The 27,978-nt window shown below is 42.8% G+C and overlaps 1 protein-coding gene across 3 annotated transcripts; it reads right to left on the bottom strand.

Annotated features, from left to right (window-relative positions):
- Positions 1–10: 10 nt before the first annotated feature.
- Positions 11–27,685, bottom strand: kansl1a (KAT8 regulatory NSL complex subunit 1a). 3 transcript variants are annotated; one of them, XM_071545755.1, is made up of 15 exons: positions 27,606–27,685; positions 20,206–21,685; positions 11,993–12,134; positions 11,612–11,695; positions 9,779–9,888; positions 9,218–9,359; positions 7,100–7,265; positions 6,351–6,506; positions 5,651–5,860; positions 5,215–5,369; positions 3,929–4,050; positions 3,682–3,739; positions 3,106–3,218; positions 2,460–2,712; positions 11–1,617 (listed from the first exon to the last, which is right to left on the bottom strand). In XM_071545755.1, the coding sequence occupies exons 2-15, from the start codon at positions 21,615–21,617 to the stop codon at positions 1,411–1,413; spliced, it is 3,330 nt and encodes a 1,109-aa protein (XP_071401856.1). In that variant the 5' UTR covers positions 21,618–21,685; positions 27,606–27,685; the 3' UTR covers positions 11–1,410. The 3 variants fall into 3 exon arrangements, with proteins under 3 accessions (XP_071401856.1, XP_071401855.1, XP_071401857.1); XM_071545754.1 differs by lacking the exon at positions 27,606–27,685 and adding an exon at positions 24,685–25,120; XM_071545756.1 differs by lacking the exons at positions 11,612–11,695; positions 27,606–27,685 and adding an exon at positions 24,685–25,120.
- Positions 27,686–27,978: the final 293 nt, after the last annotated feature.

Below are 27,978 nucleotides of genomic sequence, written 5' to 3'. Positions count from 1 at the left end.
AACGATCATGCCAAGTTAAACATAAACGTTTTAATGGTACTATTTACAAAAAACAATTCTGCTTTTGATTAGGTTAACTGCTGCAACAATCAAACAGGTACATTGACATCTTGCTTAACTACAAAAGAAAAAACAGAGTGATTGAATGACTGTGGCATAAAAACACAGGTGTAAAATTATACAACCATAGATTTTGCATAGCAATTAGTTACTTAAGGGGGCAATAGTGTGGTTATGACATTGTGGGGTGGCAAAAACAAAATTCATCTTGCAACAGAGTAGTCTCTAGATCAGATCAATCTGAGCAGTGAAAATATTCTCAACATCAGAAAATATTCCCTTAAATTGTAAAACCTGAGCTTGGGGTGGCTTCTAGCTAAGTAAGAGCTGCTACATTTGAAATGTTTGCAAGAGAACACTTCTTATTCTTGTCAAGTTCAACCAGAGGGTGGGGAGGGGGCTAAATTGTGTTATTTCTATTATTTTGCCACAATTTGATTTTTCTAACATAATACACCAATGACTGTGTGAAGGGGAAAAGGATTATCCCCATTACCTGCATTTTTTCATAAGTGGAAAACCTTCTGTGTGCTGTTGTGATAAGACTAGCATTAGCATGTTTTCAGCATGCAGCAGCGCTTTCTGTAGGGCAAGTGCTCTAAAGACACCCCAGCCCTCCGTGCCTTCGCCCTCTAACAAAACTGTGAGAGACTGCAGGGCAAGAGAGGAGCTGGACACTCTCCAAAGAGATTCAAAAGGAATGATTTACCATTCAAAACACAAAGAATGTGTTACGCTGGAACAGACAGAACAGATACAAATAAAAAGTGTCAGGAATGAAACAAACAAAGAAAGCAAACCAACAAAACTGGACTTGGCAGTTGGAGAAGAGCTCTGGTGATTTCAGGCGACCTCTAGGGGGAGAGGGAGACCACATCTCAAATGTACCTGTTTATTTGGATGGGGGATAAGAGGATATTTTTTCATGTTTTGTTATTTGTCACTCCACTAAAAATGTACATGGGAATTACAAGCAAACTAGTCAATAGAAAACACCCTTTGGCCATACTTTGAGGAGTCCGCTACATAGTGCGCTACAAGTGTACACGCGACATATGAAACACCACTAAGCCCCCATGTACATTGTTTAGCCTACTACAGAAATCATTTTTTGTAACATGTTGTTTTATACTTTTTTTAACATTTATTCTTTTTTCCTGTGACAAAAACAAGTGTAGGGAAAGGCTTCTATCTCCATAATATTCACTAAAAACTGTGAAAAGTATTAGACTGATGTTTGAATATCAAACAACAGGAACCCTTTTAATATCTTATTTTGCGTTGAGGTTCTGCTTGTTAATGCCAGAGAGGGGCTGGGGAGGGAGTGGGGGACCTCAGCCTGTCAGTCATTCATCGGTGGGCGGCGGCCTTGTGTTTGGGGCCGTCGTCGTCACAAGGCAAGTCCATGTCGTCCGAGTCGAGCCTTCCATAGCCCGTCGCTCGGCAACCCGAGATGCTGCGCATTCTGGGCCTGATGAGATGGTCGCTCTCCGCCTCAGGCTCCGGGGCCGGGTCCTCCGACAGGGGGAAGTTTCGACGCTCCCACGGCGCTACCGTCTGGAAACACCGACAACACTTTTAAATCAACAATTCAAATTGCATTTCAAAGCTTTAATTCAATCACCTGATGAATTAAATTGTCAATGGAAAACTAGTTGAAGGTAAGTAGTGGTGTCATTCAGAGCCAATTTACATTTCCCCAGACATTTTGCAATGCATGCTGTCTGCGAATAGATTTTCTCAACATTTACTGGTTTTTCTTCACTTTTAAAATACAAACTTCACAGTTTCACACCTAGCTTGAAATAAACTGCTGTCCCGGCTAACAAAGATTCTCCAATTAAGAGGGAATGGATGTGACAACTAAATTTGTAAGGCAACGTGTTTTTAAGGGATTGTTTCCTGGTGGAGCCTTTCATTGCTTCCTGTGGGTGTCAGGTGATTGACAAACAAAGAGTGTGATGTAATCACAAAGGATGTCAGCCACTGGTGAAAGGTTTTGTCTACATCCTGTATTTACATGATGACACACACACTGTGACCTGCTCATCCAACTAAAGAGCCTGAAATATTCTCTGGTCCAGTCAGAGGTCTCTGAATGTGCACATCGATAAACAGATGTGATAAGACAGAGAAACTTGGACAAAACCAAATTAAGGCTTCACATTTAGCATGATGGATTATCTAGCTCATAAACATTTTGCTGCCATTCATTTAGTTTAGTATGAAAAACAACTTCCACAGACTGTGGAAATTGTCTATTTCCAACTAGATGATTGGCACAAACTTAAAGAACAAAGCAAACAAACCAAAAAACTGGTATTATCCTTTACAATTGAAGCAATTAATACTAATGCCCAATAAAAGATTGAATGAACTGTGTAGCGACCAATACATACCCTTTCTTCAAAGGTGAAGTCGGGCGTAGAGCACCGTGTGTCCTCGTTGGACAGCAGGCGATGGGAGTCCCTGGAGCAGGGTGTGTGGGGGTTGGACGTGGCGTCGGGGCTGGCCGGACTCATGGGCGAGGGCACATGGCTGTAGTCGTGGAGCAGAGGACAGTGGCCCGGGTCTGGGGACGCAGGCTGAGGGGTGGGAGGGTTGGTCCCGCACAGCAGCGGTGTGGTCCGCCCATCGACAGACTTGTACGACCTGAGGCACAAGACAGTGTCAAGCCAGAGGGAGACACATCTACAGTCTACATCAGATACAACAGGACACTTTCTCTGAACATTTATTCCTAACTGAGTTCCATTCATAAGGACTCCCATGTCGCTGTGTGTTCTATAGCATTGGTTCTCAACGTGGAGTTCCAGGGGGTCCCCAGCAAATTGATGAATTGTTAAACTTCACTATTATTTCATTTACAAGAAGTTAACACAATTAGAGAATGTAGAAGAATGACTGTTTTGATCGTAGTTTCACTGTTATCTCTAATCCTACAATACAAAATCTCATCAAATCGAGGTCTGTGGCCTTAATGTGGACTAATTTAGGGGTCCTTGATATGAGAAAGGTTGAGAATCACAGTTCTATAGTACCGACCTGCTGCCCCTCCTCTTTGCGGGAGCCAAGGCCATCCAGGTCCAGCGGGAACGCTCCTGGTCCTCACAGGGCTGGTGGAGCTGGATGAAGGCTGCATCTGACAGGTCCTCCACCTACACACAAACACACACACAAAATGGCAGCAGGGCCCATGAATACTGATCTAAAATCCTCAGTGACCAGGTCCTCTTGAGTGGCTCATTTATAACTAGAAAAGCAACAGAAGTGTGCCTGCTTTAGCTTGAAGGTTACTAAATTAGATCCATTAAAAAAGGTAACGTTTTAAAAAAGTGTTTACAGTTTGACCACCAGGTGTCACTATCAAATCTCTCTGCCATGTATTTGAGAGGAAAGAAAATAGGAATTCAAATTAAATTTCGTAACAGAAAGTGTGCATCAAACAGTTAAATACATTGATACATCCCCTAAAGTACCTGCACATTTTAAAGTAGAATGATCAGGAACTAGGGGGCCGAAAGACGAAGCTTACTGGATCCTAATCTAGGACACCTAATACACATCACCCCAGACAAAGCTGAGATATTGAGTCAGCCGGTAACAGATCAAATCACTTACCTCCGCTTCGTTCTCCTCTTCAGCTATGGGCTGGGAGAAGATGTCCGCTTCTCGCCAACTACGCAAATAAAAAAATTTAAAATGTGAGCACAAGAAACCAGTGGCTTCTGTATCGTCTGCAGCAATAAACCCCATGTCTCTTACATATCCATCATAAATATCAACTAATTACTGCTGTCAAAACAAGCAGAGTAAGCCTGATGCCCTGGCCTGACAGTGGGGCAGAGGCTCCAGTGGGGAAAGTTACCTGGGTGTGAGAATCTCTTTGTACTGCAGCTTCTCCACTCTGGTAGTGGCGGCCACAGACATGGGGATCACTATGTTGTTGATGTCGAACGAGCTCTCACCTCGCCTCCTCTTGATGGGCTGCTGTTGGGGGACAAAGACACATACATGTCAGGGCCCAGTACACCAAAACAGTATTCTATGCTATAAACCGAGTCCCGTTTCAAATCCTCATTTCACTATTGCAGAGAGATTGCAGAGACCATCAACATCTGTAGTTTGGTTAGACTGTGTGAGAGAGGGAAGCAAAGCAACTTGGTTTTGCTTGACTGGGATCACACTTTTGTTTAAAAAGAAAAATAAATTTGCAATTTGAAATAGTCCATCTCTTCAACACTAATTGAACTTTGGTTTAAGGAGGCTGTGAACTAAGCTCCCAACTATACTCCATATTATCCAAACCAAGCCCTACACATTAATTTCAATAGGCAATACAGTCATCACTGGGTGTGAAGCATTCTTCGACCTACTGGTGCAACTTGTTTATTTGCTGGTGACACAAAATGAACAGTTTACTGGCACCAGTGGAAAACGTTAGCCCAGAGCACTAAAATGACTCATTTTAACATCCTGGTTAATTTTCCATTTCAAATCAATACTGACTGCTCAGCAACAAACCGTGAAATCAGTCCACTCTTAAACCAATTGCGAGAGCAGAGTAGTAGTGGTGGTATTTAAAACATGCTATTAATAACTTGTGAAATGTTCTTTATCTATTCAAATAATTATGGACATGATGATGAGCCCATCAGCTATAACAAATTTGTTTTGACAAATTTTCAGGTGTGTATGTGTAGACTACTATAAGCTAATTAGGCTATCATTAGCTAACTTACTAATGCAATGTCAGCTGACTATTATACTCCCATTTGATTTTTGCTAGTTTTGTAAGTACAACATGCAGCCAATTACAAATTCATTACCTCCTAAATATATGGTGTAGGCTAATTTTCATATTGTGCCTCTATTCAGTAGACCTACATGCCAGCAAAGCACCAACTGTTTGACCAATACCATGTGCTGCATCATAGGTGCATTGATTTATGTTGATTGTAGTTTACCAATACCCTTTCAGTGCTAAACAGCATTATATTTTTTAGATGTAGTTTTGACAAACACCAAGTCTGAATGCAAACAGTCAATCAGAGCACCCAAAATAAACATAAACCATTACTTTCGCTATGCCTCAACCCCATTCTGCTCTGAACACTTGTGAAACTGAAACCGAAAATGCGACCGTTTCCTTACAGGTGTGCTTGGGACACTCTGGCTGTTGGGGCCCAGCGATGTTGAGTTCTCTGAAGAGGTGGACAGCTGGCGCGTCAGGGGGCTGTGGAGGGACGAGTGCATGTTGGCCAGCGTCGAGCAGGGGCTGCCTGAGTCCAGGAAAAGCTTAGGGGAGGCTGGAAGACGAGAGACAAACAGATTCACATTAAGATAATCACCCAGTTTCCTTGAGCCATGACAAAACCATCAACTTGTGTGGATGCCCATGACTGGACCAAAGCAAATGCGCCCAAAACCCCAAAATGGTGGAAGGCTCAGGGGATAAATAGGGTTGAGTTCCATTTTTCACCCCAGGAACCTTTAATATATTAAAAAAGGACCTTATAATAAATGCATTTCCTTTGCAAATCATTACGGGGTTTTGAACCAGGGCTTCATTTATAAAATCATGACTCACGGTCAGTCCTGTCCAGTGAGTGCTCTCTTAATCTCTTGCGGCTGTAGCTCTTGTCATAGGGCCCTAAGGGGGAGGAGAGGGCCTGCAGCCGCTCGGTCTTGCACACAGCCTGGCTCTCCATCCTGGCTGCGCTCAGAACAGCACTGCTGCCACCGACACCGCTGTCCACTGTCCTGGGCTTCTCAGCACGGCTCTTATAGTGGCCCAGTCCTACAAGAAGGGGCACCGAACAGGTTATCATGGGGCAGGGAGTTGGCATGCGTATACCCTTGAAATATGTCAAAGGAATGTGCATTCATAGGGTGTCTTGCAGCAAGTTAAATTAAAAGACATTTTAAAGACTGTTTAAATACACTTGGAATGCAATATGTGACCAGTTTCACTCCTAAAATAAAGGTGAAAATGAAAACGCTTGCAGTCCTGTCTGAATATACAGAAGGTCTTTGTGACTGAGCTGATTCTTATTAGAAAAACTGCCTAAACCAAAGCCCACCAAGAAACCACAACATTTTTAAGACCTCTAAAAAATCGGAGATCTTTAGCGCTACATCAACACCATGTTGAGTTTACATAACATAATTTAAGACATTTTAAGACTTTTTCAGGACGTGCAGGACGTGATTCGTTATTGAGTTTGCACGTGTCTCTTGTGTTCTTCAAGGAGTCAAACTGTGTCCTTGTCTGCAGCACATGTACTTACTGACTGCCATGAGTGAGTTGGTGAACTTGTGCTTCTCTTTGGAGGTGGAGAGCTTGTGTTTGAGGGAGAGCTTCTTCAGTGGCTTGCTCCTCTCCAGCGCCTTGGTCTGCCACTGGCTCTTCATCACTTGCTGCAGACGCAGGCCTACACAAACATCTGAGGAAGACATACACCAAGCGTTAGACATAACAGTATAAAAAAGCAAACCTGTAACTAGGAGATTTCAAACTTTCAAATTTCAGACTTCAAACAGATTGGCCAGTTGCAGTTTGACCTTATTACAGTATATGAGCTTATGCTAAATGCGTTGTTGTAAATGCAGCTTAGTCTCAACTATGTATCATTTTTAAGAGTTTCATGGCTGCCTTTTTGGGACAACACATCACCATATTCCAGAAATTCCTGGCTTTGTGGAAATCCTGTCTTTTCTTGCATTTTACAAATGAATTAAAATACAAAGGGAAAACAATTATAACTAGCAGGAATAAACAGGAAAGAGGGCAATATTGTCACTGGATGTAACAGGAGCCCGGTACTGGGGGTACAACACATATGCAGGGCCATATTATACCCATTTCAGATAAAAAAAGATTAACCGGATCACTGAAAATTCTCACTGCGCACGTGAGAACTTTCTGGCTGGAACGATCTCCCCAGCCACTCCTTGTTTTTCTTCCCCTCTAGATGTAAAATAGGAAATGACTGTGTAAACTCTGAGCTCCCATTGGGCGGGGTCGTCCCGTACTGACCGTCGGGGAAGGAGAGAATGGGATGGACGCCAGGATCCAGTCTTGACAGACGCTCCAGGGTGGGCAGCTCATACTGAGGGTCCTCCCTGGGGGTGGGCCGGCCACCACACATCACACAGCTGGGGTTGACCCTGCAGTTACACTGGATACAGCTGCTTCTCTGGGCCTGCGGTGGACAAAAATGGGTCAGAGATAGTAAAGCGGTGTTTCTGCTACACAGCACACTGAATGAGCACGGCAAGGTCATCACCTGCCACATAGAGAAAACTTCTCAAAACACAAGATCTCACCAAAAACCCCCACTTAATGCCTATTTGTTAGAAAACAAGAACAGATTCTATGCAGTCCCATGGCAATGATGTATAGTTCTTAAAATAGGAGGAGGATTGTGGGAGTTGTAAAGGCAAGGTGTGAAGATTCATAGTTCAATTTTCACCATAATACAACTTTTACTTAATTGTATTAATTAGATATTACTAAACAAAGAGCGGAAATAATGTGTAGAAAATTATTCTCTTAAGTGCTGCAAACAGTGATGAAGTTAGCGCACAGGTGTCTCAGTGAAGTGTCTCATCGATGAATAAATTTGCTTCTGATACCATTGGCGTCATGGCGACAGGGTATCTGCAGGTTTCAGAGAGCCAAATTTAGGACTTTTTAAGACCTTATTAAAGTGTACCTGGAATTTATTTCCAGACCAATTAAAACAACCACAGTAAGAAACAAAACCAGCCTCTCTCTAACTGAACTTAGCTAATGAAAGTTCTGAAACTATAAATGGGCAGTATAAGAAAAGATTGTCAAGGGACATGAAGTCCAATTTTGTTTAGTAAAGCAGATATGATTGGGGAAATAAACTTTTGTATATCTAACCCTGTTCTGTATTAATCCAAGTGTGGACATGCAGCGCTTAGAGACAATTAAGCCCTCACATACATACATTTTAATAGTTTTTAAGGTCTTAAATTTAGATTTGAATTTAGACTTTTTCACACTCTAGAACCTGCAGATACCTTGACCAATAAGGGATGGGAAAAAGGGAAAAAGGATGATTCATCAGCCCATGTTGCCATTTCCTCAACTAAAACTTGTGAGCTGTCACAAGGTTGATTACTCTACTTTCTTGTCTGTTTGCCTTTGCAGGAAGATGCCCTACTTTTTCATAAACAAGTCATCCATTTCATGTTTACCTAACTATTGTGTTACAATGCAAGAAACTAAACCGGAATTGCAGCCTAAAACATGCTGAATGTTGGCTGAGAATGATAATTCATTGTGTTGCGCTGAAATGTGTGGCCAAGCATATAAAGCCAAACCCGCTGCAGCGCTTCCATACACATTTCAGTATGAACACACCTACGCACACATCAGCATGTAATCTCTTACGCCACAGTCACACCCTGTCAGTTGAAAGGATTACATAAATTTTACATGAGAATTGTTACCACTGCATATTTGCATTGGGATACATTTGCTCCATGCACTGAACTTATCCAAATTTTCCACTGATAATGTATTCAAGGTTGTATGATTTCCGTTTTGCTGACTGTGGATGGAATGATGGAATCTCGGTTTAAAAATGGAATAAATTCAGAACACAGCGGAATTGTGAGGTTTTGAGTAATTTTTATAGAAACATATTTTACTTTATATCATGAAAAGATGGAGAAACATCTAAATGTCTTGGCAACACACACAGGGAGCAGAGCTGCATTTGTGGGACGTGTGTATGGTGTGTGAGTGCATATGTCTGTATATGTGCGTGGGCTTGTCAAAATGTCAAAGTGATAGTTGTTAACAGTGAAGGCCTACAAGGAAGTATCAAGCACCAGCAAGAACATGCAGGTATGCATGTGACTGCACATAATTCTGGCACTAAGTTGCAAGGGTGCATGCCTCTGCTACACTCCACTAGAAACCACATATTCCACTTGCCATACATTTGTTCCATAATCAGCGGTAGCCTAAACAGTTCTGAGCTAGGCTAGTTCTCCCTTTTTTTTGTTGTCTTTTTTTCTTCAGTGACCAGTTCTGAGCATTATCACACTGGAAACTATGTAAATTGCACTGTAACATAAGCATGTACATGCCTACAAACATACACACAATGAAACTCACCTTGCCGTTGAGGTTGGGCACAGTGTTGGGTTGAATGAGCCGCCGTCGTCGACAGCTGACTAGGGGTCGTGTGCGGGCAGCCACACATGTGCTGTCATAGGCCAAGGGCTGTTGGTGCTTGGTGTCCGCACTCTCTGCCATCCTATCGTAAGGAAAACCAACAGGGCAAATGAAGCAACAGCTTTCATCTTCAACGTAAGCTCAAGGAATTGTGCCTCGAATAACTTGGTTAACCAAAGACATATTAATAACATTTCTCAAGATAAAAGGAAATTCAACATGAACTACAGACACAACTGATCATCTTATCTTGTCATTATTTTGGTAAGCCAGTGGGCACGCCATTTAGCTATGAATCAGCATTAGGATATTAAATGACAAGATATTGATAACTCAAAAATCCCAGTTTGAGATGACAACAGTAATGGCAACAGTAACTTCAGCATCTTTTTATCACAAATCCTAAGCTTCATGATTATCCAGAATTCCCCCAGCAGCATTCTCTTCCTCAGCATGCAGACGCCCTGAACTGTAGAATGAGGTCATCTTTTGCAGCGGTACCTGTTGAGGACACCGTTGACTGGCCGTCCATTTTGGCCTTTCCAGGGGCCAGGCTCTGTGGTGGTGACGTGGGCGGTGACTGTGTGCTCCAGCCGTTCTGAACTACCATCCTGGACAGACAGATAAGACAAGCCAGTGAGGCTACACCTAATGTCAACCGACACAACACTGGCTGACCAACAGCACTTAGCAAATGCAAAATAGTTAAAAAGGGGTATACTACATAATACAGCTGAAACCTGCCAGTCCCATGGCCTTGAATTATTCAGTCTACATTTGTGAAAAGAGCAGGGTTCCCCAAGCTTAAAAAAACTATTCTGCAATGTGATCAAGATGCATGGCTTAAAGCTCCTACAATCTTTGTTTAAGCTTTTACACCCATCAAAGCCTCATTTATTCTGAACCAATAATTGGGCCCTTGTCCTTTTTAAATTGCTCAACTATATGCCATCACAATTTAAGGGTGTGACCCACAGCCCTCTCATTTCTGGGGTGTGCTAGCCTAGAAAATCAACTTGCAGCGAGCAGAATCAGTTCTCACCAGTTCCACACTCACCAGTTCATTATTTTTCTTTAACCTTTATTCAGCCGTCCCTTAAAGATTTAAAATGTTTTTTTTTTCCTCAACCAGAGACCTGGTTGAGAAAGCAGTCAGTGGCTGACGTTTTGTTTTAGACCAACATAAAACAATGTACCTCAGCAAAAACACAAAATAGCATAAAAAAGGTCAGTGGAATGAGAAAATTGACTGTGTGACCACACAAAATGCAGTAGCCAAATTGCAAACCACCAAGATCAGGGGCCAGGCCTGCAGAGATACTGGCAAACGCACATTAGCATAATCAGTTTAAACTTATCCAGAGAGACAAGTTCTTCCAGCTTTAAATAATGCGGCAATGTCAGAGACGTTGAAGGAGCGCAGTACATGAAAGCTCTTCTGCCTGATTCATTTCAGACCTTTTGCCTGATTCATTTCACACCTTGATGTCATTTCAGATTCATTTCAGACGGGTAACAGAATCAAGTCCTGTGACTGTAAAGAGTAATTTCCACCAAGCTATAAGAACAAATAAGGAAGCTGAATAGTCTCATAAATTATCATGTATCAATGAATAAACCTGTAAGTGAACAGGGCAAGTCAGTCAACCTGAACTTACAAGGTATGAGTGTATTTCTTAACAGTAATAAATCTCAGTGCTTTATGATAAGCAATGTCCAAGGCTCAGAGACATTGGGAGGAGATGTGAGTGTAAAACATCGCCTCAATCAAATACTGGTATTAAAGAGGCAGTGACCTTTTTAGCAGCAAAATAAACATGACTTCCTGAACTAAAACCGTATTTCAGCTTTAGTTTCTTTACAAGGTCCTGAATATGTGGCCTGAGAGAAAGGTGGTCATCAAATCAGAATGCTAAATTCTTTCAAGACTCAACAGTTCACATCACTTTGCCCCTTCATGGTAACAACAGGCTTCTGTTTTCCATTGTTTGTGTGTCAGAAGCATTAGTGGATTGACTATTTAAGAAACTGGAAAGACCTTTCCAAATTTCAATCCCCATATCACCCTACACATTACCAGCTTAGGTTAGGCTTTAGCAGAAAATCGAGAATACTCAATAATACCAACTAAGCAGTCCCAGGGAATAGACACTCTATATGAATTCAGAACCACTTCAAACTGTTCATGAATCTGAATTGACTAGTCTGCTTGGAGGCTTCACATGCATGGACATTGCAAATCAATTTATTTTGCATTTCAAGTCCCAAGAAGCTGAGAATATGGTTCAGCTGTGCAGGAAGACACGCCCCTCTGTTCACCTTCACTCTGCTTACCTGAGTATTTACAGGCTCTGCCTTCACTTCTGTCCCACCAGCAGGCAGCGCACTGGGGGCGACACCTCCCAACTCTACTGAGCCCTATGGAATTGAGACCCGAGGGTTATACTTTCACCCCAAAGACAGTGATACCAAGTACCAGTTACATGACATAAATACACCACAGCAGCTCTCCTATCATCCCGACACCAAGGGAAGACTTAAAAGCATTGCTCTCTATCCTTGTGACCAGTGATAAAACAGCTAAGTGATTGTTGACATGACTGCACATAAGCAAACAGAACAGAGGCGCTGCTGAATTACATTCCAGCATTGAATAGGCACACAAACGGGTCCGAACACAAACGCATCTGACACAATGCAGGGTGAGCCACTGACCTTGCTGGCGCGGATCTGTCTGTAGATGTCAGTCTGCTGTCGGATGCGGTACTCCAAGTCCGAGATGTGGGCCTGGAGCCAGTTCCAGTGGCTGATGATGGCAGCTCTCTCCACCGTGTAGCGGCTCTCCGCCCGCTTCCATCTGGGGAGCACACAGGGTGTGAGCGTTTAAGGTCAACAAATGACAATAATTCTGAATGGAATTGTACAGCCACCAGTCACCTTGTTCCCAAGTAGATGTCTAAAATGGCAAGCTGACCAGCCTCATTGAACATAGAATGTAATGCAAAATCATATATTCTGTTAATGTGCAGAATAACAGATTTTCTTCAAAGATTTATGCAATTGTAAGCACTGTTCAGGTCCAGCACAGAGATTGCACGCATAGGCCTACATGTGTTATTTTTTTTTTTTAAATCAACTTCAATTACATTCCACTAGTTCAAGAGAGATTTTCCAATTGTATTTACTGCCAAAGTAAAATCCAACATCACACTAAAAGCATCCTATCAAACAAAATAAGTCACCCTTTCACACAAAGTATATCACACAATGTTTTAGCATTCAGTCAAAATGATCATTTAACCATATTATTATCCAGCAAGCCTCCAGGCATTTCCCCTGCCAGACTGCAGAGGTCAGTGAATCAGCATTATACAAAGCTGCCAGCACTGACAATTGCAGGCACCCTGGAAAAAAACATTCTAATCTCAAAAAGCAATAGAGCCAGGCATGCATCATGAGCATAGAAGACAGATAAAAATGGGGATTTCCATTAAACTGATTTCTCTCATGGCAAACAATGAATGCCCAGTGAGAGCAGAGCACTCCATTTTACCAGTATGACACACAGAATGGGCATTTCAAAGGCAGAGAAGAGAGGAAAATGTCTGCTCTTGCACTGTGGAGCAACGACCACAGAGGGCGCTGTTTCATCAAAATATGGGCCGCAGTGACCGTGGCGGAACAATGAAAATAATGACTCAGATGCCAGACAAAGATAGACCTTGCACTCCTCTGTGCCTTCCCCTTCCCACCCCCTTCTCTCTGTTTTCAATTTCCAGAGCTCCACCATGATGGAGGAAGTGCAATAAGGCTGCTGGTAAGACCAGCAGAACAGGAGGTTGGAAGGAAGGAAAGAAAGAAGAGCGTAACAGAAGGACAATAAGGACTGGAAGGCTCTGCCAGCCTGGAGAGCAGCAGACAGGCTTTAAAAGCAATCTATAGGCCACAGGGTGCTGGCGGGGGTGGGGCTGGAGTCATGGAGCAGCGCGGCGGACACTGGGATGACTCCAATAATCCAAGCAGGAATCCTGTCTTACTGTGGGGCTGCGCAGAAGGGGGGTTATTGTGTGGTTTGTTGCAGGCAACAGCAACTCACTGAAGACCCATTAGTGAAATGAAAGTTGCTGTCTTGAATCCTTATTTCGCTCACCCCTGGTCAAACTCAGTCACCAGCACCATTTAACCATCAGTGTTTTGTTCACTGCAACACAATATAAAAGGACATTGCTGCAAATACATCTGCACTGTATCCGGCTGACAACATTTCCTGCTACTGTACAGAGTCAAGCCTAGAAAACATCTATCTGTGTGGCGAATGTTCACAAACACTGCAACACTCTTGAACACGCCCCTGGCTGATCCACCAGATCAATGCACTGGCAACTCATTTGCATCTGTGTGTGTCCCTATAGGGACTCCTCTCAAAACAACAGTGGTGGCGCAGAGCGTGTCACACATTCGATTGCACCAATCACTGAAAGATTGTGTCCTAAGATTCTGGGAGTGGAAGGTGGAGAATTGATCTACCAGGGGAGGAGCAGGCCGGTGTAATGTCCCTGAGGTAGGGCTGGAAAATGATCTCAAGGTGATTCATGCTCCTTATGACGGGGAGGGATGGACATACACTGTGAGGATCCTCAAACCACTGAGGCATGAGCAGACATCTCAGCGTTGGCCTGCTAACAAAGCACAGCGAGGCTGTCCAGAAAGGTCACAGACAAGGGATGTGAAGCGTTGGTCAGGAAAAATGTTAAATAAAGGTGGGGATAGCAAGTCCAGTCCTCAGGACCCAGACTACTGCTGGTTTTCATTCTAGCCATCTAATAGGGACTAATTTAGACCTGGGACGCCAAGTGAATGCTGGGTCCCAAGGACTGGAGTTGGGAACCACTGGTATATGACAAAGTGATGGGAAAAAGGGAAGCAGGAAGAGCTAAAACTGGCTCTAATTGAGAGGCTAAAATACAAACACACACAAGCTGTTAGGAGTCCAATGACCTTAATCGTCAGAGCGAAGGAAGGAGGATGAGGAGGGGTCAATAACAGAACTGGGAAAATCCCCCCTCCCGACACTAGGAGCTCCATCCCCCCCCAATCTACCCTGCACATATTTTCCTCCCCCCTACTCCCACACACACAAAGCACCAGCAGCAATCACTACAGCCGCCGTTTTCTGGCTGTCAGCACATTCTCCATTGTGGTGCTTCTCTGGACGCAGCACATATGTTGCATGGCACTAGGCACTCCTATACCATACAGGCCCTTCTAAAACCAACAACACTGCTCCAAACATGGCCCGGCACTCCTTCAAAAGCCAACAGGCCCCTAGGCTGAGAGCCGACCAGTGAGCTCGTCAACCAGTCTACACCTGATATTCCCGTTCCAGTGGAAATCTACCCTGAATAGAAGGGGCGTAGGTAATGCTCCTTTATCCTGCTCTGTCATCACGGGAAGCTAAACAGAAAAAATGCGCAATCTCTCTACTTCAGGTGGTTATGTCAGGATCACTATCAGTATCCGATAGATTAGTGCTTGACCTCAAATATTTAAATAATTTTATGACGTAAAAATAAACAAATATATGCATGAATGACCACTCTGTATCATGTATACAACACCACGAAGAGTGCTGCTTTCCATAACATGTGCTACTAGCAAAGAACATGCAAGATCAAATGTACTTGCATCAAATGTAAGCACTCATTCGGAAGGAATTTTCAAATGCACCGAAAACGAATTAATCCGCGTCTGACCTGTACAGGCAGGTATTCTGATCAAGAAATCTGTGATTTGCATCAGCTGAAAACTAATCACAGTTAATTAATTCCGACTTTATGATACCCAATTTCACATCCTGAAAAAGTGAGCTCCAAGTACACACGTTCCTGAATAAAGGCAAGGCAAAACAACCGCCTGCATACATTTCACCTTTCCACACCCAAATAAAAGACAATAATATCACCTCGTAATTACAAATCACAAACCATTCAGGCGTCATTCATGCTCAGGAGCAAGAACAGGGAAAATCAAAGCAGCAGCTGTCATTTTAATTTCTTTTGTTCTCTAGAGTCAAGGGTTTTCAAAGCATGTTAAAAGAGGGCTGAAAATTAGCCAAAACATGGGAACAATTTGCGAGGCTGACGATGGCCTGATTTTTCAGGTTCATTCTGATCTGTCATGAACGCCGACTGGTGTTTCACAACACAGCTGGTTGAACTCATCTTTTTGAGGAATTGCAGGAAGAAACTGCATGGGAGCCAGGATTGAGAGTGAGGCAGGCAGAGAGGGTGTGGGGTAGGAAAAACTAGAGAGGGTCAAATTCAGCCAGAGAGCTGCAGCAGTCATTACATAAAAGAGGGGGGTTATGTAACGCCTGTGGGTTCATGTTGAGGAACTGGGGCCGAGCTAAACACATCCAGATGTGTCAAACAGGACAGAAACCTATGCACAGACACACACACATGCATACATACACACAGAGGAAGGGGAAGAGAGGAAAAAAACATAACTAAGCTACTCAGACTGCAGAGTAATGCTGAGCCATAAGCATGAAAGGCACGCTGTAGTCTCAGCCAACCCAGTTACCCTAATTCATAGAGCAGCAGGCAAATAGGCATTTTTACAGCCTTGCTAGATTAAGACCAGGAAAGCAACGTTTACTCTCAACCTCCAGCCCTGGATGGCCTGGATGACTTCTAGATGAAACCTTCAAACCTGGGAACATTTCAGTCCTGATCAGATAATATCACCATTTCAGACTGTTTGAAGTCCTGTCTGTCTGTGAGCCCTTATGTAAGATCTGTGATTTCCTGATGAGCATTATTGTTGCCTCAGAAACAAGAAACTGTGCCCACTCAATTCCCTCTGTTGCTCTTCAAGCCCAGCTCATCTAAGACATCCAATGAATACCTGATTCTAATGCATCTACAATGCATGTCCAAATTAGAGTCATTTCTGGCTAGTATAAAGATTTAATATTGTCTGGGACATTAACATTCAAAGAAGTCATTTCAGCAGCTAGCAACACCCACACCCTGGTAGAGGCCATTACGGACGTCACATTCACACACACAGACACCCTGGCTAAAGCAGAGTGGCCCTGCAGCATAAGCACAGGAACAGATGTTGGCTGGCCACCAATCCTCTAGGATACGGGAAACCACGTCTACAGTATAGGCTGGGTGACAGGATTAGTAGTAAGCAATACATAGCATCCAAACAAGCAGCTCAAATAGGTATTTTCCACACAGCTACCAACTCAGCTGACTTTAAATAATTGAAGTGCTGCTGCCTGAAGAAGACATTACATTGTCTTTAGTGTTGCCTGCTGTACTGCTGTAAGCCATTAATTGGCAACTGAGACAGACATCAGCTGTGAAGATGTGGCATTATGGTTATATACACACCCTACTTCCTGAAAAAATGACTTGTTCACAACAAGGTCAAGTCCCTCCTCTGTGTAGGGCTGGGAACTGAGAACCGGTTTTAAACTTTTTACAGCTGTGGGACGGATAATTAAAAAGCAATTTTCTGATTCTGCTTAATGATACCTCAGAATGTAATACCATGCGCTCATCATACAGCTGCTTAGGAAGGCATTACAGATGCACATTTTAAAATTTCCAAGGCTACTTTCACTCAGTGTAGCAAGAATGATTAGGCTTTCATCTGCTATCTGGCAAAATTCAGTAAACCTAAAAAAAAAAAGATGGGTGCTTGTGTGACGTCATTACTAAAAGAGCATTCAAACACGGCTTATTCATGAACATCCCTGTGCAGCATAATGTTAGCTCTCTAAGCTTGTTTTGCTGAGCTCGAGTTGCATCATTTGTTGCATTGTGTGGTAAGTAATGCCGATGTACGCCGGCTCTACAGCACTCCCTTCACAAAACATGGCTGAACCGAAGTGCTTTAAAGTTTGGCTTAGCTTTATGAGTGTGAAAACAACACCGGTATACACCTGCAGGAAAGTGATTCCCTACAAAGCAGGAATAACCAACATTTGCTTCAGCATATTACAATGTGGTCTGCATCTAAGGTTGACTGTTAGTGATGAGTCTATTTTTGTATTAATCAATGCAGCTACTTTATAAAATGAATTCAAAACTTAGACATTTTTGTATAATTTCCATGTGGAATAAGCCATTATAACCAATCTACATTTCAGTAAGTTATAGTCCAGAGCCCAAATGACACTGTATTATGGTTATCTGTGTACATTCCAGTGTGCAATCCTATTCAACTACTGTATTACAGCTGTTCTGGTCAAAGAGCTGATTTTTAAAAGGTGGACTGGGATACAAGGCCTAAGAATTTGGTCTTCATGGAAAACCTACAATCATTAACTACAGCTTTTTCAAGGATGTATATGAGAGCAACAATTTGTCTGTTTATCAAACAGCAGTAGCTGGCATTACCTTGCTACATAACATGCTAGATAGGTGGCTAATCTACCATGAATAACACTCACCATGCTACTACTCCATAATGCACATCAAGTTGCCTGGATCTGAGATTTGATCCTTTCAGGTATGGCAGTCGCTGCTTTAGTGTGCCAGCTTTGCACTGAACAAAGCACCATATTATTTTGTATCCACTTTGAATATTCCCATACTGTGGATGCTCTTGTTCTGAGGTTTTTCTTCTTATGCAAACATGTCAGAACCATATTCAAAATGAAAATGCACTGATCATGTATGTGCCAATCTATGAAATTTGATAGTTACCATCATCTAATCGTTACATCCCTAATGTGACGATGTTTTTTGATTTGTCGCCGTCTATAAATGGCAACAACATTCCCCCAATATGGCTCACCCTCTGATAGTCTGACAGCACTCATTCACTATTGCTTGCAAGCAAAAACTTATGAATCAATATATACTACCAGTACATAAATGTACTTAATTCACTAAGCAGCTACAACCTCCAATTCTCCCTTCTCCAAACCCCTCTAGAGAGGTACATCTTTCACTTTTGCTGGGAAGGAGAAAATATCTAGAGTGTGAGCGTGTGAACACTGATGACAAGGTTTGGTTTAGGGTCCACATCCTCTCTCCACAATGAGTCCAGCATATCTGGGTAAACAAACTGCCTTACTGAAATATGCGCCTTCACTATGTGCAAAATTAGTTGTGCATTTTTCAGCCTTGTGTGATAGCCTTTATCTGAATACAAAGGCATCAAAAATAGTCATTATTACTCGCTGTGTTTGGCCATTATCCATTTGTTCAACAATGAACAGAATAGGTATACTTGTTTTAAGTCTTAAAACAAAATATTCTGGTTTTAAGAATAAAAAAAAAGATAACCAAATTATGAGAATTGTATTTTAGAATCAAAGATCAGAACCAATAAGCAGAATGGGAACTGATAAAATCTCTGACCATACTTCCATGTGTACTACTCATGGTTTTGCATTAATTAGGTTGTCTATCAATTTCCCTCATTCCCCCATTCCCAAGCCCATCTAACAGCCTTCAGCCAACAACCCATTCTCTTTGAAAATGACATGCTATAGGCCAGTTACCAAAAAAACAACGCTAAAATCATTCCTTTGCCCTTAAATGGGACAAGTCAGAAGTATGAATACACCATAGCCTATTACAATGCCAACATTATAGTCCTGACAAAATACAGCCCATTTCTCCACTTTTGGGTCATGTATGCATTATGCAACAAACGCAGGTCTTTGTTTAGTTAAAGATATGTAGGTCAAAGGTCCAAAGGCAACACAGGATAGGGCAATAAAAATCAGTGGTCTTAGCTGCTTTGTTAATAATCTACCCAGTCCTACACAGGTCACTAAGTCCATTAACACTGCTGACCCACCTGGCAGAATATTTTTTACTTTCCAACAGTTTAATGGCACAGAAAGGTGTAGGCTACTTTGATTTGAACTTCTCATGGAATACATTTGCAAGCCCCCGCTGAGATGAACCCAACATCACAACAGGCAGCACACAAAAACACAAAACCCACACCTTCTGCATTACCTGCCCCCCCACCCCCCCACCCAAGGTTTCTTCCTGGTTTCAGTTGAAATCAAAACATTCACTTGCTCTGTGGGCGCTCGCTTGTTCGCTCTGCAGATAAACAAAATGTTCAGTTTCAGCCTTGGCCCTCGCAGGAGGAAGCACTGTGTGAGGAGAGAGCTTTTTACTTTGAGTCCATTCGAGCCTGTGTATTCTCCACAGGATGGTACCACCCACACAACTACACAAGCTCTCTGAGCGAATGGTATCTCTGCCCCTCCCTGGAGTTTGACCGTACCACTACTGAGGCAGACCAGGCAGTTATAATTGTCATTAGCACCTGCTAGGCCTAAGTAGCAGATTGCAGAGACTGGAACAGGGACTTTTACATGACAGCTGGGGGACCCTTAGTACCATGAAGATTAGAGAACGTAATCGCTGGCAACAAAAGTACTGTCTACATCTCCCATCTACAATAAGCCTGATTTGCCATCTTCAGCTGGGCAACAGATTGGGAAAATTACATATTTTGCTTAACATAGGGCATTTTGCCTCTGATAGCAATGGCATGTGGTTTCATAGAGAACAGTATGGCCGAGTCTTAACAATCGACACTCTAAAGGAGGTACAACACTAACTGCTTTTTCATTAAAAATAGCATTGTTGACAACCATCCCATGTTTTTGCTCCTACAATAGCCACTGCAAAATCATGTAATATAATCTGTACAGCTTTAATGAAGGTACAAGTTTTAGATCTCTGTGAAAACAGTGGTTTTCATAATTGAAAACCACTTATTCATAATTGAAAAACAACTGGTTTAAGACACACTAATCCAGACCAGTGACTCTCAATCATGTGCCATCGGCCCATCACGGCCCAACAGTAAGCAGATTTTCATTCCAACCGTAGTCTACACCAAGTGATTTCACCAATGAGTTCACTTTTACTTACATTTTGACATGTCGCTGCTCAATGTCCACTCTGGCAAGCTCCTCCTCCTCCAGGTCAGAGTCTCCCCCAGAGCTACTTTCTGTCACATCCGAGTCAAAAGCGCTCTCTGCTGAATGCAGGTTGGCCGTTCCGCTCAGGTACAGCCTCTCCAGCTCTGAGGGCATGGCGCCGCTTTTCAGGAAGCGACCCAGGCTGTCTCTGCTGCCTGAGGAGGAGTGGCGTCCAGTCCTCCATGTGGCTGTGGGGGTTGCCGTCTCTGGTTTGCGATTACCAGCCAGCAGTCGGTTGAGAGCCGAGTCCAAGAAGCCACCCAGCTGCTGCTGAATGTGGCGCTCCACCTGCTTGGCCTGTACCACCTGAAGACGCTTGCGCAGGCGCCGCAGACGGCTTTCAATCTCACCTTGGCGGCTGCTGTTGAGAAGGGTTCGTTCCCTCACGTGGGCATCAAGGCTGTCCAAGGAAGAAGAAGAGGAAGGAGGAGGCTGTGGTGCAGGTGAGCATGCTGGAGAACCCTGCTGGCTGCTACCTGGTCTTTCTCTATCAGACCCATGTGGCTGATTGGTAAGCGTGTGTGAATCAGCCTCCTCCAAGTTCACTTGTTCATTAGAGTTGGGGTTGTCGTGGGCAAAGGGGGAAGGTGCAGCAGACTGGACCACTGGCGGTTCAAGGTTGTTTCCATCTGTGTTTCGAGAAACCCCTGAGGAATGCTTTTGTTTAAGGGTTCCTTTCATCAGGACGTGCCCCGATAAGGTGCCCGTCAAGGTCTCAGAGTCCAAGGGCAGGTTCTGGGACTGGGAGTCTGTGGTGGCAGAGGGCTTGTCACCATTCACCGCCACCACGCAGCCAGAGCCGGACATGGTGGCCAGCTTCTTGGCCAGGCCATTGACGGGCGCCATGGGCTGGCCACCACCGTTGGTGCTACCACTCATGAGGCTTTTGAGCTGGCCGCCAGACAGTTCTATTGCCTGCCTCTTCCTCAGCAGGAAGTCTCCTCCGCCGTTGAGCAGGGAGCTGGGCAGGATTCTGTGACTTTTCAACACAGACTGTTTGATGAGGACTCCTTGCAGCTTGATTGACTCCTTAGTTGAAGGGACAGGTGTCACATCAGAGCATAGGTAGGAAGCCACCAGTGGCTGGAGCTTGCCCAGGGCCGAGGCCTGGGCCGCGGAGTCGGCTTGTGGCTGCTGTTGCTGCGGCTGCTGCTCCTGGTCGCCGCCACAGAAGTCGAGAGGGCACTCTTCGGAGGCGGCCTTGCGCTTAGCGGGGCCGCTGCTATGGATGAGGATGTTGCTGGCGTTACCGTTGTTCTCTGCGCTGCCCGGTGAGAGGCTGGAGGACGGGGCAGCCAGTTTGAAGCGGATGTGGTGAGCTTCGGCTGGGGCGTCGGTGAGAGCGGGCGCCATCGCAGCCATGCAGTGCAGAGGGACGGGCACCGCGGCCTGCTCCACACCACCCGCTTACTGCCCCGCCAGAGGACAGCCTGGATATAACAAAAAGAAAAAGAAATAGGGAGGGGAGACAAGAAATAAAGTCAAACAAGGTAGACCACTGTGCAACTCAAGCACAAAAAAGGTTACCAGATCAAGCCCTGATCCTGGCGGGTGTGGGAAGGTGTCAGGTATTTTCTGATCAACAATTCAAAAGTAACAATCAAAAGTCACAATCTTGTCCAGTGATGGACCCACAAAACAGCAGTGTAAAGAGACAAATCCAGAAATTACCTAAAATATTTTTGCTTCAAGAATTGAATTTAATAATGAAACCAGCAGCTTCCTACAGTTTGATTTGGATGTGTGCAACCACAATTACTCAGAGCAAAAACAAAAAAGGCAGTCAATAATAGCCTAGGCATATTCTGAAGAAAGACTGTGTATACAAATATAACAAGTGCAGTCTCAATTAAAGACCATGAGACTGTTTTGTGGCCAAGCAGATTTAAAAATTCTAACTTGCTCTCACTTAAATGAACCAATAAAAATATTTGCTCATCTTTCCCCCTGACATGTCTGGAGTGGAAACTGCAACAGGCATGTAGTATGTACCCATTAAAATTGAAACATACAATTGGAGGATTCCAATTATAAGTAGATACAATTGGAATCCTCACACTACAGGTTCTTTAAACCAGTTTAAGTCAGTGGAAAATTACAAAACACCAGCCAAAAGACAAAGGGCAATTTTTTAAATATTTGGTAAATTAGAAACAAGGGAAAAGGATTATTGCCACTGCTAAAGCCTAACATGAAGTGCAACATACTGACTGAAATATAAAGCTAAAGTGAATGTCTACAACGCTAATCTAGTTCAAAGCCTAATCTAATGAACTGGTGACTCACTGACATTTTGTTGACCTGCTGGCTGCTACTGTCGCTAAAAATGATCCTGCAAGGGCACCAGGAAAAACATTGCAGGAGAATAGGAGGTACATCTGTGATGATCAAATTTACTTGAGCTTATAGGCTAAACCATACATTTAAGTTCCGACAAAATTCTAGCAGGAAATAAAATTTTGATACAATCATGAGCACAATGAGGCCTGCATATTGGTCCAGAGAGCCCTCTTCCAAGACTTTATTGTTAAATATGAACAAATTAATGAGATGCAATGACCTTGGGGAGTGGGGTGCAAAAGCAATAGATAGGATAACAGCAGACAGCATAGCTAAATCCCAGGCCAATAAATAATTCCCACTACACCCATGCCTGTGTGAACAAGCCTTCGTTGTCATTTACTCACAAGGCTCCTCCTCAAAGAAAGAGCTCTTGAATTCAACACTAGCTGATGAGGGAAGAAACAGGCAAAGCCAATGCAAATTATTCAAACCCTACTGCCCTACATGTGCCCTGGTAAGTCAGTGTGCAGCAGGGTTCCACACAGGGTGTGTAAGTAGGTGGATTTAGGCCTCAGTATTAGTCCAAAGCACATGATGTCACCCTGCCTAGCTTCCTGTGTCAATTTCAGATGTACATAACAAAGCTTTCTAATTTCCCGAATGGTATTTAGACAGCACAGATATGGCTCACAAATTACAAACATATGTAATGAGAATAAGGACGACGTGATTCAGGGGAAAGTACTCTTTTGCGGGTTAACATGTCGGTCAAAATGATTGCCCGTCCAATCATATCAAATTGAGGGACGTTCCTTCCAAATAATGCAAGAGATGAAAGCGGGCTGCTTCTCCCCGTATCGTCTGTCAGGCCAGATGAATGGGGGGCTCAGTATTTCACCGCAGTTTCTAGTCAGCGCGCACTACGCCATGTTGGTATTTCCGAAGGAGATTATGCAATGCAATTCATCCACCTAAAACCGCCCATTCCGCTCCGACAAATACACCGAACTTGTTAACATCAACGGCAGTGGTAATTTAATAACTAACGGTAGTAAACGCATAATCATCATTCGCTTGCCTATCGTGTTAAACATAGTGTGTTACAACAGCAATTTCTCTATTAACTGGCTGGCTAGAGGTGCGACAAAAATGTCTACATCAAACGTTAGCCAGCCACAACCACCAAAATGTCCCCCTGATGTTTACAATAATATTTGTAAATTTATGGGTAGGCTGGCGCCTCGGTCCATGTCTTCCAGCCCTGAGAAGCTACGACTGCAACATTTCAGGATCATGCATTCTCAATAGCTTTCGCGGAAAATTATACAAGATTCATCGCGGGTTAACATGATCGAGCCCTGTCAGTAAACATGAGTAGTCGATCAACATATCAACCAAATGTAAACCACCCGAAGCACCAAAGATGAATATCAAGCTAAACCATGTCACTCAATACACTGCGTGCAAATTAATGCGCTTCGTTTCTGGCTAACGTTAGCTCAGTAAAGCTGCTGATGCAAGAAACACAGCCTGCTAGCAAGGTAGCATGCAGGACTAATAAGCCAATTGCAGTCTAACACTACCTACTCACATCACATTTTATATGATTTATCAGCTAATGTAACGTGATGCCTTTTCTGTGCTTGAGAAAGCGAACGTGTAGCTTTTCGCTAACCCCGACAGCCAAGTAAACATTTTAGTCAGTGGCTACGTTATGCTCATTTCAACGATGGTTTATACATGTTAAATTAATAACGTGAAGAGCGACATTATTTACCAAAGGCTAGAACAAAATATTCCATATGCATTAAGTTAACAGAGTGAAATTCAGAATCGGCAACTTTGCATGCGTTAGTAGTTTGTAAAATAAAACCGCACAGCGTTATAGATCACAACTTATTTTAATCAACGCGTTAAGACCTATTGCAGAGTGCAGACATGATAACGTTATACGTTGCAATCAGGTAGCGAAAAAATACACAGGCTGCTGATGTAAACCTATGTGACCACTCATTTGTCTTGGTTCAGCACACTAGTTGGTTGGCAATCAAATAGTACGTAATGCAGATATGTCAAAAGCCGAGAAGTTGGGAGTAGACCTTGCCAGTCTTGCTAGCTCGCTAACAAAGAAAAAGGAGGAACCTACCACGTGACGAGGTTGCACTATCCGAGGGAATTTCGGTAACAATCCCCCGCAGTTTTGGTGAAAAAAACAAGGGTATTATCACAAAAAACACGGATTGGTTCGATTACTCTGCCATTAATCAATCCAAAAATGCGACCAGATTACCAAAAGGCCCGGTTTACAGAGCCGCTCGGGTTCGTTCCGGATTCAGGCAATGGGCGAATCAACGAACTACACCTTGCTCGCCAGCTAGCTCGCCTCGCCGCTACAGCGAATATAAGGCAAGGCCGGGAAACGGTCCTTTCTACTCCAAATTACTTCAAATGTAGGTAATTTCACAATAATCCTTTACCAAAAAGTCCAATTCTCAATAAGTGAAAGGTAATCCAGATGCCAGTTTATCGCGAGCCTTTTTCTCTCGTTTTAGGGAGAGACGCTTAGAAAATGGCGGCTAGCTCCTCTCCCTCGGATTTGAGTCTGACAAACATAGAAGTGCTGTGTGCGTGTGTATGTATGTGTGTGTGTTGCTTGCTGGTAGGCGGGAGACATTTCTCATACTCGCCACTAGAGTAAAGGGCAGATAAGAAACGACATAAAAAGCTCAAAAGAAGATACCACAGGAGGGCATTGTCTTCCAAAAGATAGCGCAATGTCAATTTTGCACTTGTTAGGGATAGACAAAGTCATGAAGGTAGTTATGGTTACACAGGAAGCATTGGTACTGTTAGTTAAGACTCTCCAACTATACATAAATCTTCTAATATTTTTTTCCCATCCATGCCGTTTCTGTTTTACACACCACCTGCACACAATTGTACTACAGGGAATTAGAATAACCTATAATACATACATCTTATTATTCTTCTAAGTAATAATAATAAGTGCAGGGAATTAATGTCTCATATGTTCCCTATTTCTCTTGGGCATTACAGGAGACAGCCCCCTTGGGAAAACTGAGCCGAGTTGAGACTGCCTGCCTTTCCATGGCACTGTTCACAGGAACTAGATCACCCACCATTACAGCAACATTATGAAGGTACAGCCCATGGCCACTTGAAGGAGCTCTTCCACAAAATGACTGTTCATCAGTCAGTCCAAATAAACTGAACAACAACAACAACAATAAAACCTATATTATGTAAGGAGAGGGGGGAAAAAACAGAATCCCACCAAACTTATATCAAGCAAAACCTATTCCATCTTCACGAATCACTAATTGCAACGGGTTTTCAACAGTATGCACTGAATATATTGACACAAAACAGGCACTACTCTTGACTGCTCTTGCATGACATTAGACCTGGCATCTGAGTTGTATGTGGTCTTGTGTGCATTGGCTGATAAGAGAAATAATCCCTTATAACTTTGTAACATATAGCCTAGCTCAAAGCCGAGACTAAAGGTTTAACACTTAAATATATTTATTTACATGAGGATGACTGGCCTTAGTCCTAAAATGACTGGTTATGTGACAGAGGTATGATTATACAGCTGAATCTCTCAGCTGTTCCCACTGAAGAATTTGAATTTCTACAGCCTTTCTAATGTTTCACACTCTCTGTGCACTCAGTATTTTTTGGCACATCTTACCCAAAATTGATCATTCTAAATAAAGCACAACATTTTTCAGTTTTTGTGAGAGCTTGTCAGTTTGCACGCCTTCAAGGAAATCAATTTCCTACATCATGATCGAACAAAATACACACATTTTTAAAGTCTGTCAACACTGCAATTTGCATGTAGTTGAAAATGTAATGCTGGGTTATATTACACTTACTAATTTGTAGATCTCCAACATTTTCAGAGTGCATGGTGCGATGATCTGCTTGGATAACAGAAATATATCTGTAACACTCCTCTCTATAGTTTTCTTAATGAGAAAATTTATTCCCCAGGTGGTTCATTCTGTAAAGCTAGAAATATGGGCAGGGGGTATAAGTTTTCAAAGGTAAAGTAAAAATGATTTATCAATGATTAATTATTTTGGATTGGTTTTCAAATAGTGAAAATAAATTCTGAGCAACTACATACAGAGAATGTCACTGTTGAATGCTGCAGGCTAAATCTGTAGAATGAAATATATCTACGTAAAATATATTAATCTTTTTTTTTTTTTAACTTAGGTTGGGATACTATCCTCTGAAAGTACTGAGGAGCGTCTTAATGATAATGGAGGTTAACTTGGCTAGCTGATACATTTTGTTCACCCACTATACTATGATTAAAATTTTAAGCAACTGTGGCAACTTTCAGGGATAAAATAATGTTTTCAAGCAAATGTATTTAAACTGGGTTATCCACAAGATCCTAATTATTATTTTGTTTATCTTAGCAATATCTTTGTCGATAAGCGATCGTTGCAATGGTGTGTTTGCTGCACTTCCTAGAGAGCAATTCACAAGCAGTGTGGCCAGTACTATGACATCTTTTAACTTGAATTTTCTGTTGATGAGGTTTGGGTTTCTGCAGGCACCAGTCTTTGTCTGTTCAGCCCTACTGACTATCTTTGCTCATGCTAACTACTGTAGTTGAGTTCAATACCCCTGATCAGCCAATGTTTGTGAGTTGCACTGATGTTGGGTTAAGTGGTAGTGCAGATGAATGAATGTGACTTATTTCCTCCAGGGCTTGCATGACCTTTGCGCATTACATTGTACTACCAGAGTGGACATGTAGATTAAGAAACAAATTATCTGAGAGAGAGAGAGAGAGAGAGAGAGAGAGAGAGAGAGAGAGAGAGAGAGAGAGAGACTGTCTAGCTGTCCCAAACATGATAATAATAGCAAAATGTCTCTTGGTAGGCAAACAACAGGTGTCGGGATCAAATTGCTGGCGTTGTTATTGATAGCTACATCCAATGAGCTGTATTCATGGCAGTCCGCTATATTGCTAATTGGTAGAAACGTTAAAAAAAGGTAATAACAATACTAAGTTATAAATACCTTTAACTCCATTATTGAAAGACTCCATGCAAAAATCCAAGAGGCCATAATCCCAATTGTCACACGTGGAAATAACGTACCACCTAGAAGCAAGAAAAGATAAACAGACAAACATAAGTTTAATTGCATTTAAATATTTCGGCACAAAGCCAAGCTCAGCAGATAAAGTTGCAGACTGACTTGGCTGCGGTACGGGTCTCAATGATGGTCTCCGTCCAGCTGGCAAGCTAACGTTAGCTAGCTAACTAGAGTAACGTTATCATTGCAAATTTATTATGAAAAAAGTTTTAGATGTTATTGAGTGTCAATATTGAGTTTAGAAAATTAAAAGCAAGTTATATAAGGGGCTTCTAAGTTGACTATCATGTCACTG

The sequence above is a fragment of the Centroberyx affinis genome, unplaced genomic scaffold (assembly GCF_046629955.1).
Source record: "Centroberyx affinis isolate AG114_WGS23_722 - 3 ecotype Tasmania unplaced genomic scaffold, CSIRO-AGI_Caff_v1 ptg005038l_1, whole genome shotgun sequence".
Lineage (NCBI taxonomy): Eukaryota > Metazoa > Chordata > Actinopteri > Beryciformes > Berycidae > Centroberyx > Centroberyx affinis.
Note: the sequence above shows the minus strand (reverse complement) of the source record. Positions and strands in the feature narration are given on the sequence as shown.

Excerpts from the sequence above, each read along its gene's own strand:
- kansl1a (XM_071545755.1), bottom strand. The coding sequence starts at position 21,617 with ATGGCTGCGATGGCGCCCGCTCTCACCGACGCCCCAGCCGAAGCTCAC. Across the intron at positions 12,135-20,205 it reads GAGCAGCGACATGTCAAAAT|ATGGAAGCGGGCGGAGAGCC; the intron begins GTAAGTAAAAGT and ends TGTGCTCCCCAG. Across the intron at positions 4,051-5,214 it reads AGAGTGTCCCAAGCACACCT|CAGCCCATCAAGAGGAGGCG; the intron begins GTAAGGAAACGG and ends GTCCCCCAACAG.